The 13,614-nt window shown below is 43.4% G+C and overlaps 1 protein-coding gene across 5 annotated transcripts in view; it reads left to right on the top strand.

The window, feature by feature from the left end:
* LOC115141783 (LIM domain kinase 1-like) overlaps positions 1-13,614 on the top strand; it is a 70,175-nt gene that overhangs the window by 45,874 nt on the left and 10,687 nt on the right. For 4 of the 5 annotated variants that reach the window (XM_029680982.2, XM_029680984.2, XM_029680983.2 and 1 more), the window contains 9 exons: positions 3,445-3,554; positions 5,766-5,966; positions 6,613-6,718; positions 7,013-7,209; positions 7,760-7,949; positions 9,394-9,480; positions 11,023-11,154; positions 11,420-11,479; positions 11,996-12,061. In XM_029680982.2, coding sequence (XP_029536842.1) covers positions 3,445-3,554; positions 5,766-5,966; positions 6,613-6,718; positions 7,013-7,209; positions 7,760-7,949; positions 9,394-9,480; positions 11,023-11,154; positions 11,420-11,479; positions 11,996-12,061 — 1,149 coding nt within the window. Of the gene's footprint in view, positions 1-3,444; positions 3,555-5,765; positions 5,967-6,612; positions 6,719-7,012; positions 7,210-7,759; positions 7,950-9,393; positions 9,481-11,022; positions 11,155-11,419; positions 11,480-11,995; positions 12,062-12,469; positions 12,853-13,614 lie in introns of those variants that run through there. The other variant, XM_065000343.1, reaches the window with a different exon arrangement.

The following is a 13,614-nucleotide window of genomic DNA, read 5'->3' as shown; positions in this document are numbered from 1 at the left end:
AGTTATTGTGAACTAACTCAATTATCAGTGAGACAAAGGTAATAGAACGTTCCACCTATGAGAGATGTACAGGGTTATTGTTAGCTTCTCTATCTTTTCTTTCTTCCTCTCCCTTTTCCTCTCTCTCTCACTTGCTCTGCTCTGTCCCTCAGGCTTTTGATGTAGGAGTCTTTTCTTTGTGCGTGTGCAGCAGCAGCTGTCAGTTGTCAGATGTGGTTGGAGAGAAGAGTGTGTGGGGTGGAGTGTGTAGGAAAGGAGGGGGCGGGGGTCGACAAATGGCAGCAGCCACAGTGTCAGTGTGACAGGCATCACACTGTCTCTTCCTCTCCATCTAGCTGTCCTTCTTCTCCTCCCCACGGGGGCTCACACCTGAGACTGGCCACTGCCTGCCACACACACGCACACACACCCACTCACGCACATTATGCACACACACACACACACAGAACATAGTCTACAGTGTTAAATCAACACTGACAGTGTTACATTTAACACTGGTCAAGTGTCTATACGGGTCCACACTTTTCAGTGTTAAATTAACACACTGCTTAGTGTAAAGCCTTATTTGCGTATTACCCAGAATGCATTTCAAGTGAATTGTAGCGTAACCCCCCTGACTGTATTTGTTAATGACAAAGACATGGTTGTTGATTTCATCCATTTTCAGTCCTGAAACCTTCATGAAGTGAGATCCTAAGCAAATATTTTATCATTAAAAATGTATTATTTAACACAATACAATACAATAAGTATTTAATAAGGCCTTATTTTGAAGGCCTAGTTTTACCCTATACAGTGAGTGGCCTGAAACTCTTGGTTTTCAGGCCTGCAAGTCACATTATTTTGGCTAGCAAAGTGATGTGTAATTCCTATTGGAATCTAACCAGAGTGGGGTTATCCAACATTTTACATTTTTATTCAGTCGCAACCTGCATTCAGACTGACTGCCGGGTTGGGAAGACTAAGATATGGACTACCTAAACCATCTAAACTGGATCAACCATTTCAATAACTGGTGCAACAAAGTAACAGATTGGATTAGTTTAGAAAAATGTATGTTATTTATATTTGAGTAGCATAAGATTAATTAATCAATCAGTGTACATGCAAAAACATAGATATTGAAACAAACAATTCTAAAAATCAACCTGCAATAGAGCATGCTGGGAAATATTATAATGATGGGTGTGGTTTTGGTTTAACACTGGTTATTAACACCAACACTGGGGTTCACTTACAGAGTTCATTTAACACCAGAATCCCCACTAGAAATATTACACTGCCGTCATTGAAAATAAGAATTTGTTCTTAACTGACTTGCCTGGTTAAATAAAGGTAAAATACATTTTAAAAACTGCCTGTTCAGGGGCAGAACGACAGATTTGTACCTTGTCAGCTCTGGGATTTTGAACTTGCAACCTTTCGGTTACTAGTCCAACGCTCTAACCACTAGGCTACCCTGCCGTCCCAATAATCAACACTAGGTAACACTGGCCAATTTGCTGTACAGGCGCGCACACACTCATTCACTCACTCACGCTCACATGCATATTCTACTATCTGACTTTATTCTATAGAAGACATGTTGACCCCTATCTTTCCTAATTTGTTGTACTTCATTCTCAATGCGGCACACGCTCTAATGTATCTATAATTATAATCTCATCTCCCTCCCTCTGAGTCTCTGTGATGTGGTGTTTACACGTACTGTGATCCTAACTGACATAAAGATGTCAGCCATTTATCATTGTTTTACCCTCCCTACTCCACTCCAAAACACAATGACTGTGACTCACCAAGCCATTGAGGCTGCTTTTCTTGACCAACTCATTTCATGTTCTGTCTGCTCCAGAGCTCAAATGGAAGCCAATTACACAGTCATTACCTTCTCTCCTCTCTCTCTTCTCATTCGCTCTCTGAGTCCCTCTGCTCTGTTGTTAACATGAACAATCAAGGTTAAAAAGGTACTAACATAGATCATGGAGTCAACCCATTTCTCCCTTTCTTTTTTATTCTCACTCTCTCTCCATTCCTTTCTGCATCAGTAGATGCTCACAGTCAGACATAGCTTTTCCTGTGGCTGGGATGAGCCGCTCATGTTAATGACTTATTATTGATTAATTTCTTAATGTGTTCCATTGACTTCCTCCAAGCAGCCCGAGGGTACTCTCTCAGTGTGGGTTCTCTGGTTTCCATGGGAATGCTCCCTGGGGGGGGGCAGCAGACAGGGCTGTTTTTTTGTTGTTGGTATCTATATTATCGACCATTTAAAAGCACTGTGCCACTCTTAAAGGAAGTTGCTAGTGCCACACTTTTTTTTATGAGGCTTGCAGCAGTGGAAGCCTCGAGATGGGGGGGGTCATAAGAACAGTCATTTTTTTCTCTTTATTCTCATATTTCATAGATTACTCTTCTTTGTTCAGTATCCCCCCCATCTCTCACATCCTTGAAAACTCCCCCTCAGTGAAATTTGAATTGCAGATCATTGCAGCTCTAGAGTGCCTACCACACCCACCTCAAGCCCAACCCTCTGCTGATCAGTGCAGAAAATGAGAGAGAAAGAGAGCGGGAGAGAGAAGGAAATGGGTAAGAGGGAGGGATCTAGAGAGAGGGGGGGGAGAGGTCTAATCAGATCTTCAACCTGTCTTTGAGGAGCTACAAGGTCACCAGGTTCTTGTAAAGCCCTGATTAGCCCTATCCAACCAGGAATGTTTTCTATTTGCATTTAAGGTAATTCTACCTGGGTGGGTTCTATGTATAGATTAGCATTCCATGTGTAAGTCAGGCCCTAGTGGTCTTACATCCTTCAGTAAATTACCATACATATCGTGAGCTATAAGGAAAACCTTTTGCCAAAAGCTTTCTTAAGTGGCACCATTTAGACCAATTTGCCTGGTTACTATGTTGAGCCTGTGTGATTGTAGTATCTGTTTGTTTACAAATCTAGTCGTGGTCGGTAATTTAACTGGTTCTGCTGTTTTGAGCCGCAATTCAATTCTCAGCTACCTGCTTCTGCCAGTGATTGGATTGAGCTAGATAGAAACCAGCCTGAAGCTAATAACGCTGATATCAGCCACAGCAATCTAGCCCTCCTTGCACTGGTTAACCTGCATCTGCCCTAGTTTGTTTCTCCATTTGTTGCTGTTATTGCGATGTGATGCATCTACTGACCTGATCAAATAGTGAACATATAGTAGACTTGTAGTACATTCTCTTTGCTTTGTTTAATGTTTGACCTGTCATTGTGTTGTTTTGTAGATTTCTCTTTGCCTTGCTTTTCCGTCTTGGTCAGACAGGTAGTCATTGCAAGAGAATAATTTGGTTTGCAATTGACCGGCCTGCTGAAATAAAGGTTGAATAAAAATATGAAAATAAGTTGTTTAGCTGACTCTTAACCCTACCTAGTAATCCTACCCTGACCCTCCCTCTGCGTGTGCCCTCCAGGTCGCAGGGGAACAGAAGTACCACCCAGAATGCTTCACCTGTCTGAACTGCAGAGCCTTCATCGGAGATGGAGACACCTACGCACTGGTGGAGAGGTCCAAACTATACTGGTACATTGTAGTGATCATACAACTTTATTTATAAAATGATCCTCATATATTTCAGTCAGTGCTAATAGGGAGTAGGGTGTAGAGATTCAGCAGACTCCAGGGAAGGTCATTATTTGTCTTGGAGACGAGAGGTTATAATTTGTTCATAACGTTATTACAGTAATACCAGTGCTGTGCAGCCTGGCCACTGCAGCCCAAAGCAGAAATAGAAATGTGGAAATAACGGAAGTGGTGGATAGAGAAGCAACAGACATGAAGTAAGGAAGGGGGTACTGTATGACACACACACACCCTGACACGCGGAGGGAGGAAGGGGGTACTGTATGACACACACACACACACACACCCTGACACGAGGAGGGAGGAAGGGGTACTGTATGACACACACACACACACCCTGACACAAGGAGGGAGGAAGGGGGTACTGTATGACATACACACACCCTGACACGAGGAGGGAGGAAGGGGGTACTGTATGACACACACACACACACACACCCTGACACGAGGAGGGAGGAAGGGGGTACTGTATGACACACACACACACACACACACACCCTGACACGAGGAGGGAGGAAGGGGGTACTGTATGACACACACACACACACCCTGACACGAGGAGGGAGGAAGGGGGTACTGTATGACACACACACACACACATCCTGACACGAGGAGGGAGGAAGGGGGTACTGTATGACACACACACACACACCCTGACACGAGGAGGGAGGAAGGGGGTACTGTATGACACACACACACACACACACACACACACCCTGACACGAGGAGGGAGGAAGGGGGTACTGTATGACACACACACACCCTGACACGAGGAGGGAGGAAGGGGGTACTGTATGACACACACACACACACACACACCCTGACACGAGGAGGGAGGAAGGGGGTACTGTATGACACACACGCACACACACACACCCTGACACGAGGAGGGAGGAAGGAGGTACTGTATGACACACACACACACACCCTGACACGAGGAGGGAGGAAGGGGGTACTGTATGACACACACACACACACACACCCTGACACGAGGAGGGAGGAAGGGATGTTGAAATGCAAGCAGTCATTGTTCTGTGAGCTCTGAATGGAAGTGTCAGTGTGTGTGTGATGGGAGGTTGACTAGATCATTATTCTGCCGTCTGACATTCTGGCACAATGTTAGAATATTATTTCATTCTATCAGGTGATGCTCACAGAAATGTAAATGATCACTTACATTACTGTTCAAAAGTTTGGGGTCACTTAGAAATGTCCTTGTTTTTGAAAGAAAAGCACATTTCTTTGTCCATTTAAAATAACATCAAATTGGTCAGAAATATAGTGTTATATGTATGTTGTATGTTATGTTGTAAATTACTATTGTAGCTGGAAACGGCTGATTTTATTATTTTTTTACCCCCTTTTTGTGGTATCCAATTATTAGTAGTTACTGTCTTGTCTCATCGCTACAACTCCCGTACGTACGGGCTCGGGAGAGACCAAGGTCGAGAGCCATGTGTCCTCCAAAACACAACCCAACCAAGCCGCACTGCTTCTTAACACAGTGCGCATCCAACCCGGAAGCCAGCCGCACCAAGGCCAGCCGCACCAACACCGTACACCTAGCGACCTAGTCAGTGTGCAATACACCCGGCCCACCACAGGCAGATCATCTGTCCAGTGTCTGTGTTCTTTTGCCCATCTTAATATTTTATTTTTATTGGCCAGTCTGAGAAATGGCTTTTTCTTTGCAACTCTGCCTAGAAGGCCAGCATCCTGGAGTTGCCTCTTCACTGTTGACGTTGAGACTGGTGTTTTGCGGGTACGATTTAATGAAGCTGCCTGTTGAGGCGTCTGTTTCTCAAACTAGATATTAATGTACTTGTCCTCGTTAAAAATCTGCCGTTTCCAGCTACAATAGTCATTTACAACATTAACAATGTCTACCCTGTATTTCTGACCAATTTATGTTATTTTAATGGAGTAAAAATGAGCTTTTCTTTCAAAAACAAGGACATTTTTAAGTGACCCCAAACTTTTGAATGGTAGTGTATATCCAAAACAATATGCGTAAATGCCATTGTGTTTAAGAACAAATTACATTTGCATTCTTATTTTTCTGTATTAATGTAGCATTACGGATATTCATACACTTGTCTATTCTATCTATGCTGACCTCCCCCTGCGTCTCTGCCCCTTCTCCCTCCACAGTGGCCACTGTTACTACCAGACCATTGTGACGCCTGTGTCCCTGTCAGACTCACCATGCTCCAGGATCCCCCACACGGTGACCCTGGTGTCCATCCCAGCCTCCACAGACGGGCGGAGAGGGATCTCGGTCGCCATCGACCAGCCTCTCAGCCCTCTCAGTCCCAACGGCTACGGCCCTGAACACACTGTCAGGGTGTCACAGTGAGTATAGAGGAAGGATGAGGGGGGTAGGAGGGATGGAAGGTGAGAGAGGGGGGGTAGGTAGGCAATGGGAGGGTGGAGATAAGGAGGGATTGGGAAAGAGGGGGGGGGGCGAGAGAGGGAAAAGATGATTCCTTATGTTAGTGGGATTTCCTGGTTTAATTAAAAATGGAATAGAATTGTAATAAATACACCAAGGGAGGGATGGATTGGGGGAGGGAGGGGGATGGATTGGGGGAGGGGGTGGATTGGGGGAGGGAGGGGGAGAAGGGAATGGATGGGGAGGCTAACAGAAGGATTGGAGATGAATGAACAGAAGACCTGGAAGTCAGAGAAAAGCACAGAATGGAAGTTGGGGAAAGTGAGGACATTGTTATTTAAATCCAGTGTAGATGAAATACTATACCCATGTCCTTGTACAACAAAAGGGATGGAAAGGATCTAGCAGTATATAAGCAGTCTGGTCTTTTATCTTTCCAGTTTACCAGTATATCATTCTGTACATGTTAGATTTTCTAAAGTCTCACTCTGTCATACCTCCTAGACTTATGATGTAACCACTCGGCTAATGTAATGGCAGAAAGATGGATATCGAGGTTAAATCTGTGTCCAACTGCTTATCGCTGTTCTCTCATTCCTTCTCCAGGGTGGACTCTGAGTTGATCAGTCCAGATGTGAAGAACTCCATACATGTCGGAGACCGGATCCTGGAGATCAACGGAACACCCATCAGGAACGTTCCTCTCGATGAGGTAACCAACTGACATCTCTTCTACCTGTGTTGCTGTTAGACATCAATGACATTGATATTAGTGAGATGTTAATGAAATTCAAGGCTTGATGTTAGAAGATCTAAGTTTAAGTCCTCACTCATGTTTAATCTACAGAAATGGAGTTGACAGACACTAGGAGGCAATCTCATTCACTCCACCAAAACATGAACACTCTTAGCCATGCTACATGCTATGATATATGCTATGCTAGATTCTACATGTTATGTTACATTCTAATGCTAAACTGATCATCTTTTTCCTCCGCTCCACCAGATTGACCTGCTCATCCAGGAGACCAGTCGTCTGCTCCAGCTGACCATAGAGCACGACCCCCACGACCAGGGGGGTTCAGAGGGGGAGACTGTGGACGGACCCCTGATCACTCCTCTGTCTGGCGGTCCCAGCCCCATCCTCCCCATCACCCAACCCCCACACCCAGACATCAATAACCTGCGCTCACGCATGATCACGTAAGGACTAATCTCAGTGCCATTTACAGACGCACAAATACATGCTGTTTTAGACATGGTGTTTTGGTTTATTTCAAGTACAGTATGAATAGGATAGAAAATGAAAGAAATACGCGACAAAATACAGATTTATATAAAATCTTCAGCTAAATGAATGTATGCATAAATAAAAGCATTCAACGTGTACTAAACACATTTTGGACATAATTAGCTTACATGAATTACATGTTATTGGTGCAAATGTGTGGGCTGACACACATTACATTATTTCAGCTCTTCAGTGAAATGGATGAGCAATGTCTAACTGCAGTTACGCTGTCGCTCCAATTTCATAATTAGTATATAACGGTAGTAGATGCTAGACTGATGCCTTATGACAGGGTTGGCAACGTCGTTTAACACTGTGAAGGGCAGTATGGATGCACATCAGTGATCCTGTGAGACTGATGATTTATTTTTCTTCGTCTGTTCCATCTTTCTCTTTTTCCTTCTCTCCACCTCTCACTCCCTTCTTTTATCTCTCTCTCCCTCTCTCCCCCCCTCTCTCCAGACGGAGCTACAGTATTGATAAGTCTCCGTGCTCCAGTAACGCAGCGTCCCCTCTCTCTCAGAGGAAGGACATTAACCGCTCCGAGTCACTGCGGGTCGTCTCCAACAGTCGCATGCACCGGATCTTCCGGCCCTCAGACCTCATCCATGGAGAGGTGCTGGGAAAAGGCTGCTTTGGACAGGCCATCAAGGTAAACACACCAACCTGATGACTTGGGTATGATGTGGACATTGTCTGTTCAACTGTCCTCTCTGTTAAAGATGACCATGGAAAACCATTTAATTTTGGGGGACAATTCCAACACCTTAACCTTTCTAGGGCAGGCTCGACAACATTCCACTGAAAAGGCAGCTCGCAATTTTATTGAAATATGTCACTTTCACACATTAACAAGTCCAATACAGCAAATGAAAGATAAACATCCTGTTAATCTACCCATCGTGTCAGATTTCAAAAATGCTTTACAGCGAAAGCACAGCATATGATTATGTTAGGTCAGAGTCAAGTCACAAAAACATACACAGCCATTTTCCAGCCAAAGATAGGAGTCACAAAAAGCAGAAATATAGTTAAAATTAATCACTAACCTTTGATGATCTTCATCAGATGACACTCATAGGACATCATGTTACACATTACATGTATGTTTTGTTCGATAATGTGCATATTTATATCCAGAAATCTCAGTTTACATTGGCACGTTACGTGCAGTAATGTTTTAATTCCAAAACATCCGGTGAGTGTTATTCACAGAATTAAAGATGGACGTATCCTCTATGCAACCACTATGTCAGATTTCAAAAAAACTTTACGGAAAAAGCATAATCTGAGAACGGCGCTCAGAACCCAAAACAGCCAGAGGAATATCCACCATTTTGGCGTCAACAGAAGCTAGACCGAGTCTCTCTGCCAGACCACTCACTCAAAGAGCTATTATGAGCCCCTCCTTTATAGTAGAATCCTCAAACCAGTTTCTAAAGACGGTGACATCTAGTGGAAGCCCTAGGAAGTGCATCCTCATTCATATCTCACTGGGATTTCAATAGGCACTGTTTTGAAAATCAATTTCTCACTTCCTGTTTGGATTTCTTCTCAGGTTTTTGCCTGCCATATGAATTCTGTTATACTCACAGACATCATTCAAACAGTTTTAGAAACTTCAGAGTGTTTTCTATCCAATACTAATAATAATATGCATATATTCGCATCTGGGACAGAGTAGGAGGCAGTTCAGTCTGGGCACGCTATTCATCCAAAAGTGAAAATGCTGCCCCCTATCCCAAAAATGTTTTTAAAATCCCACTTCACACGAGTGAATGTGTGTCAAATGTTACTGCGTAGGAGCAGTATATTCTGTGTTCAAAAGTTCCAGAAGATGGCAGCATTGAGATGCTTTACAGAATGGCCTCCAATGAAACCAGAAAGTACAATAGCCTATATGTTCATCTGCTGCTTGGAAGATGCACTCAAGCAGGGAGTAAATATCTGCTTTGAGAGGGAGACCACATATATCCAGGGTTTTTATTCCCACATTCTCAGAGTTTACCTGTTGGGGTGAAATTAGCTTTGATCGGAAAGTACCCCCATTCCCCGTGGCGCAGACTGATGAAATCCCGATGTGTGTGTTTCTGCAGGTGACCCACAGAGAGACAGGGGAGGTGATGGTGATGAAGGAGCTGATTCGTTTCGATGACGAGACGCAGAGGTCATTCCTAAAAGAAGTGGGTGACCACTCTTTCAACCTTGACTTCTTTTGCCTTTGTTGATGTGTCACCATCATGGTTCAACAGGGTCAAATCAGGAGATACATTGAGATTATAAATTCAATTTGCTTATAAATGATTTCAGAAGATTTTAGATAAGCCTTATATATTGAAGGTTTATGAAGGTACACCATCCATCTCTTTCCTTTATTCCAATGATTTGAAACACCACACGCAATGACAATCTCTGTGCTTGCCCCAAAGAGCTCCCACTTCTTCTAAGGACAGTACAATCCTGTGCTACGTACTACAGAACATGTATCGTCAAGAACAATGCTTGGGCTTAGTTCAGTGACAGAGATCACAGACCATGTTTCCAACCCTGGCCACTATTGTTAACACTGCTAGTCTAGGTTTTACCACAGAGTGTAGTTTATCAAGCTCGGAATGTCATGTTTAGTTGACAGTGATACACACCACTACACCTCGTAAAAAGTACCCCACCCTAATTAGGCTGTGAGGGGTGGACAGACAGTCATTAGAGGTATACACAGGTATACACCCTTTGCCACATCCCTCCCAGATACACAGACACTCACATCGACAATCAAATGCACACTCGCCACACATGTGCACACATACAAGTACACTATTCTACCCTGCATTCTACTCTCCTCTTCAGGAAACACTGTGTGAACACTGAGGTGTGCAGGTTAACACCCTTAGTCCCTTTAATAACTCTGTAAGCCGTTAAAACAACAGGCCATGACCGCCCACCAACAAACAGTGGAATGCAGACTGAGGTTTGTTTTCTAACTGTTTTTATTAGTGCCCTGCCTGCATAACACTCCAATTACAAAGGAAGGGCTCAGCTCTCTCGCAAACTTATCACACATCACAAACACCGCCTTGGGCATGGTTTCCTGAGTTCCTAAGTTCAAGATGTTTTTTTAAGTTGTTTGATGGATTGGAGTCTTGCCTTTATGTTAGAGACATGGTAGTCCTTTTTAAAACCGTTGGCCTTTTGAGCCTTGGTGCCCATTTTAAATCAAAGCCTTCAAAATAGTTTTCTCCCTCCCTTCCCTTGACTTCAGAGTAGCTTATGTAATGTTTACCTCCTTTAGGACCTAATCACTTTTTCTCTCTTTGGGAAGCTGTAATAACCACGTATTATTCCTGTTTCTTGTTACAATTATGTCAAGTTAATGACAGGAGAGGAGACATCTTATATGTTTAGACCAGGAGGAAATGGTTATAGACTAAAATCAAAGTCTAGAAGGAGGAATGTCCATCTCACAGAGACCCTCAGGGCGGGAGACAAGGAGGTCTTTCACTAATTATGTAGCTACCCACCCAGTTCATCTAACTACTGCTTTCACTAAACCCACACAACACAACCACTCCCACCAGCTCCTAGATGTTTGGTCTTTATGAGGAGTCAGGACTAGGACAGCTCCTAGACTGTAGCTCTAAATATGGGTTCAATAACTAACAAAGGTCCCACATTTAAACCTAAAGTATCTTCCAAGACTTAAAAGGTGTACCCTCCTCCCTCTCCAGGTGAAGGTGATGCGTTGTCTGGAGCACCCCAACGTGCTGAAGTTTATAGGTGTCCTCTACAAAGACAAGAGACTCAATTTCATCGCAGAGTACATCAAAGGAGGAACCCTGAGGGAGATCATTAAGAAAATGGTAACGGTGGTGTGTCTGTGTGTGATTTTAGTACTTTGTTGTGTGCACTTCTGTATGGGTGTGCCACTGCACCAGATTGTGTGTGTGCGGTTGGGTGGCTGTGTGTCCCCATGAGTGCATAGTTTCGTGTTGTACATTGTGTCTCAGAGTCATCAGAGGATACAGGATTAGGATTAGAGAGCCTCCCTTTAGTTTTAATCACTGGTGTTTATGTTCTGTGAAACATCCAGAGTCTGATTCTATCCTTGGTTTGTCTTACTAACAGGATATCAACTACCCTTGGAATCAGAGAGTGAGCTTTGCTAAAGACATTGCTGCAGGGATGGTGAGTGAATGATCCATGCCAAATAGAATGTATAGAATGCCTCTAGAATAAAACCAAAAACAGATCAGAAGCCAGTATGCACTGTGGGTCTTGTCGGGACCAGGGTTCACTGCTGCAATCAGAGAAACTGCAGTGCAGTGGTGGTGAATAGAATGACAGACAGTGCAGTCAAACTAACCATGCTCACACTGCCCTCCAGTGGAGATCTAGAGGAAGTGTTGCAGCAGTGTTGTTCACATGTGTAGCAGATTTTCCCTATATGAAAATTATAGCTTGAATTCCTTCTGGATTAGGGCATCATGGGTAGTCATGGTGTGTTGCCTTTGATTTGGGTTTACAGTGATGAATATAGCACATGACTGTAGATTAGTGAATGTACAAAGGCTATACTCTGAAAGAAGAACAATGCACATTTGTTCCACTAGGCACTGGTTTGAGGTTTAGACTTAATACCTAACTCTTGTTTTCTTTCTTTCACTCTCTTTCCATCCCCCTCTCTTTCGCTCTGTCTTCCAGTCATATCTGCATTCCATGAACATAATCCACCGCGACCTGAACTCATACAACTGTCTTGTCAGAGAGGTGAGTACAGAGATGTAAGGTGTGTTCTCTCTCAGGGGTGCGTGTTTTCTTTGAGGATTAAGAGTTTGCACCTGTATGTCTAGATCATATACAGGTGTGTCTCTCATTGAAAGAGATGTGACAATGACGATGTACTGACATTAGACACAGAGAAACCTTTGTTAGGGTAACGTACTGTACAGTAGAGTGTTTGTACCTCTCAAAGTCAACAGTCATAGTATTCACACTCTTCTCTTTATTTCTCTATGTTGTTGAGTGTGCTCTCTCTCTCTCCACCTCTCTATCTGGCATGTGTCTTTATGTCTGTGGTAAGATGAATAGTCTTGTAGGTAGGTTTGCAGTGTGTATGGTATTCTAAGTATTGTGATGCAGCAGATGTGACTGTGTGTGTCCTCTGTCTCCCTTAAGAATAACAGTGTGGTGGTGGCAGACTTTGGGCTGGTGTTGATAGTATATTGTATTATACAATTTCAAAAAACATTACAATACATTCACAGATTTCACAACACACTGTGTGCCCTCAGGCCCCTACTCCACCACTACCACATATCTACAGTACAAAATCCATGTGTACGTGTGTTTATAGTGCGTATGTTATCGTGTATGCATGTGTCTGTGCCTATGTTTGTGTTCCTTCACAGTCCCCACAGTTCGATACGGTGTATTTTTATCTGTTTTTAAAATCTAATTTTACTGCTTGCATGTGTTACTTGATGTGCAGTAGAGTTCCATGTTGTCATGGTTATATGTAGTACTGTGCGCCTCCCATAGGCTGTTCTGGACTTGGGGACTGTGAAGAGACTTCTTATGGAATGTCTTGTGGGGTATGCATGGGTGTCCGAGCTGTGCGCCAGTAGTTCAAACAGACAGCTTGGTGCATTCAACATGTCAATACCTCTCATAAATACAAGTAGTGATGAAGTCAATCTCTCCTCCACTTTGAGCCAGAAGAGACTTGACATGCATATTATTCATATTAGCTCTCTGTGTTCATCCAAGGGCCAGCTGTGCCGACAGTTCTGAGCCAATTTCAAAAAGTCTGTTTTTGTGGCACCTGACCACACGACTGAACAGTAGTCCAGGTGCGACAAAACTAGGCCCTGTAGGACCTGCTTTGTTGATAGTGCTGTTAAGAAGTTAGAGCAGCGCATTATTATGGACATACTTCTCCCTATCCTAGCTACTGTTGTATCAATATGTTTTGACCATGACAGTTTACAGTCCAAGGTTACTCCAATCAGTTTAGTCACCTCAACTTCCTCAATTTCCACATGATTAATTATAAGATTTAGTTGAGATATAGGGTTTAGTGATTGACTTGTCCCAAATACAATGCTTTTAGTTTTAGAAATATTTAGGACTAACTTATTCCTTGCCACCCACTCTGAAACTAACTGCAAATCTTTGTTAAGCGTTGCAGTCATTTCAGTCGCTGTAGTAGCTGACATGTATAGTGTTGAGTCATCCGCATACATAGACACACTGGCTTTACTCAAAGCCAGTGGCATGTCATTAGTAAAGATTGAAAAAGTAATGGGCCTAGACAGCTGCCC

This window comes from Oncorhynchus nerka, linkage group LG14 (genome assembly GCF_034236695.1).
Source record: "Oncorhynchus nerka isolate Pitt River linkage group LG14, Oner_Uvic_2.0, whole genome shotgun sequence".
Taxonomy (NCBI): Eukaryota; Metazoa; Chordata; class Actinopteri; order Salmoniformes; family Salmonidae; genus Oncorhynchus; species Oncorhynchus nerka.
This window is presented reverse-complemented; position numbering and strand designations above follow the sequence as displayed.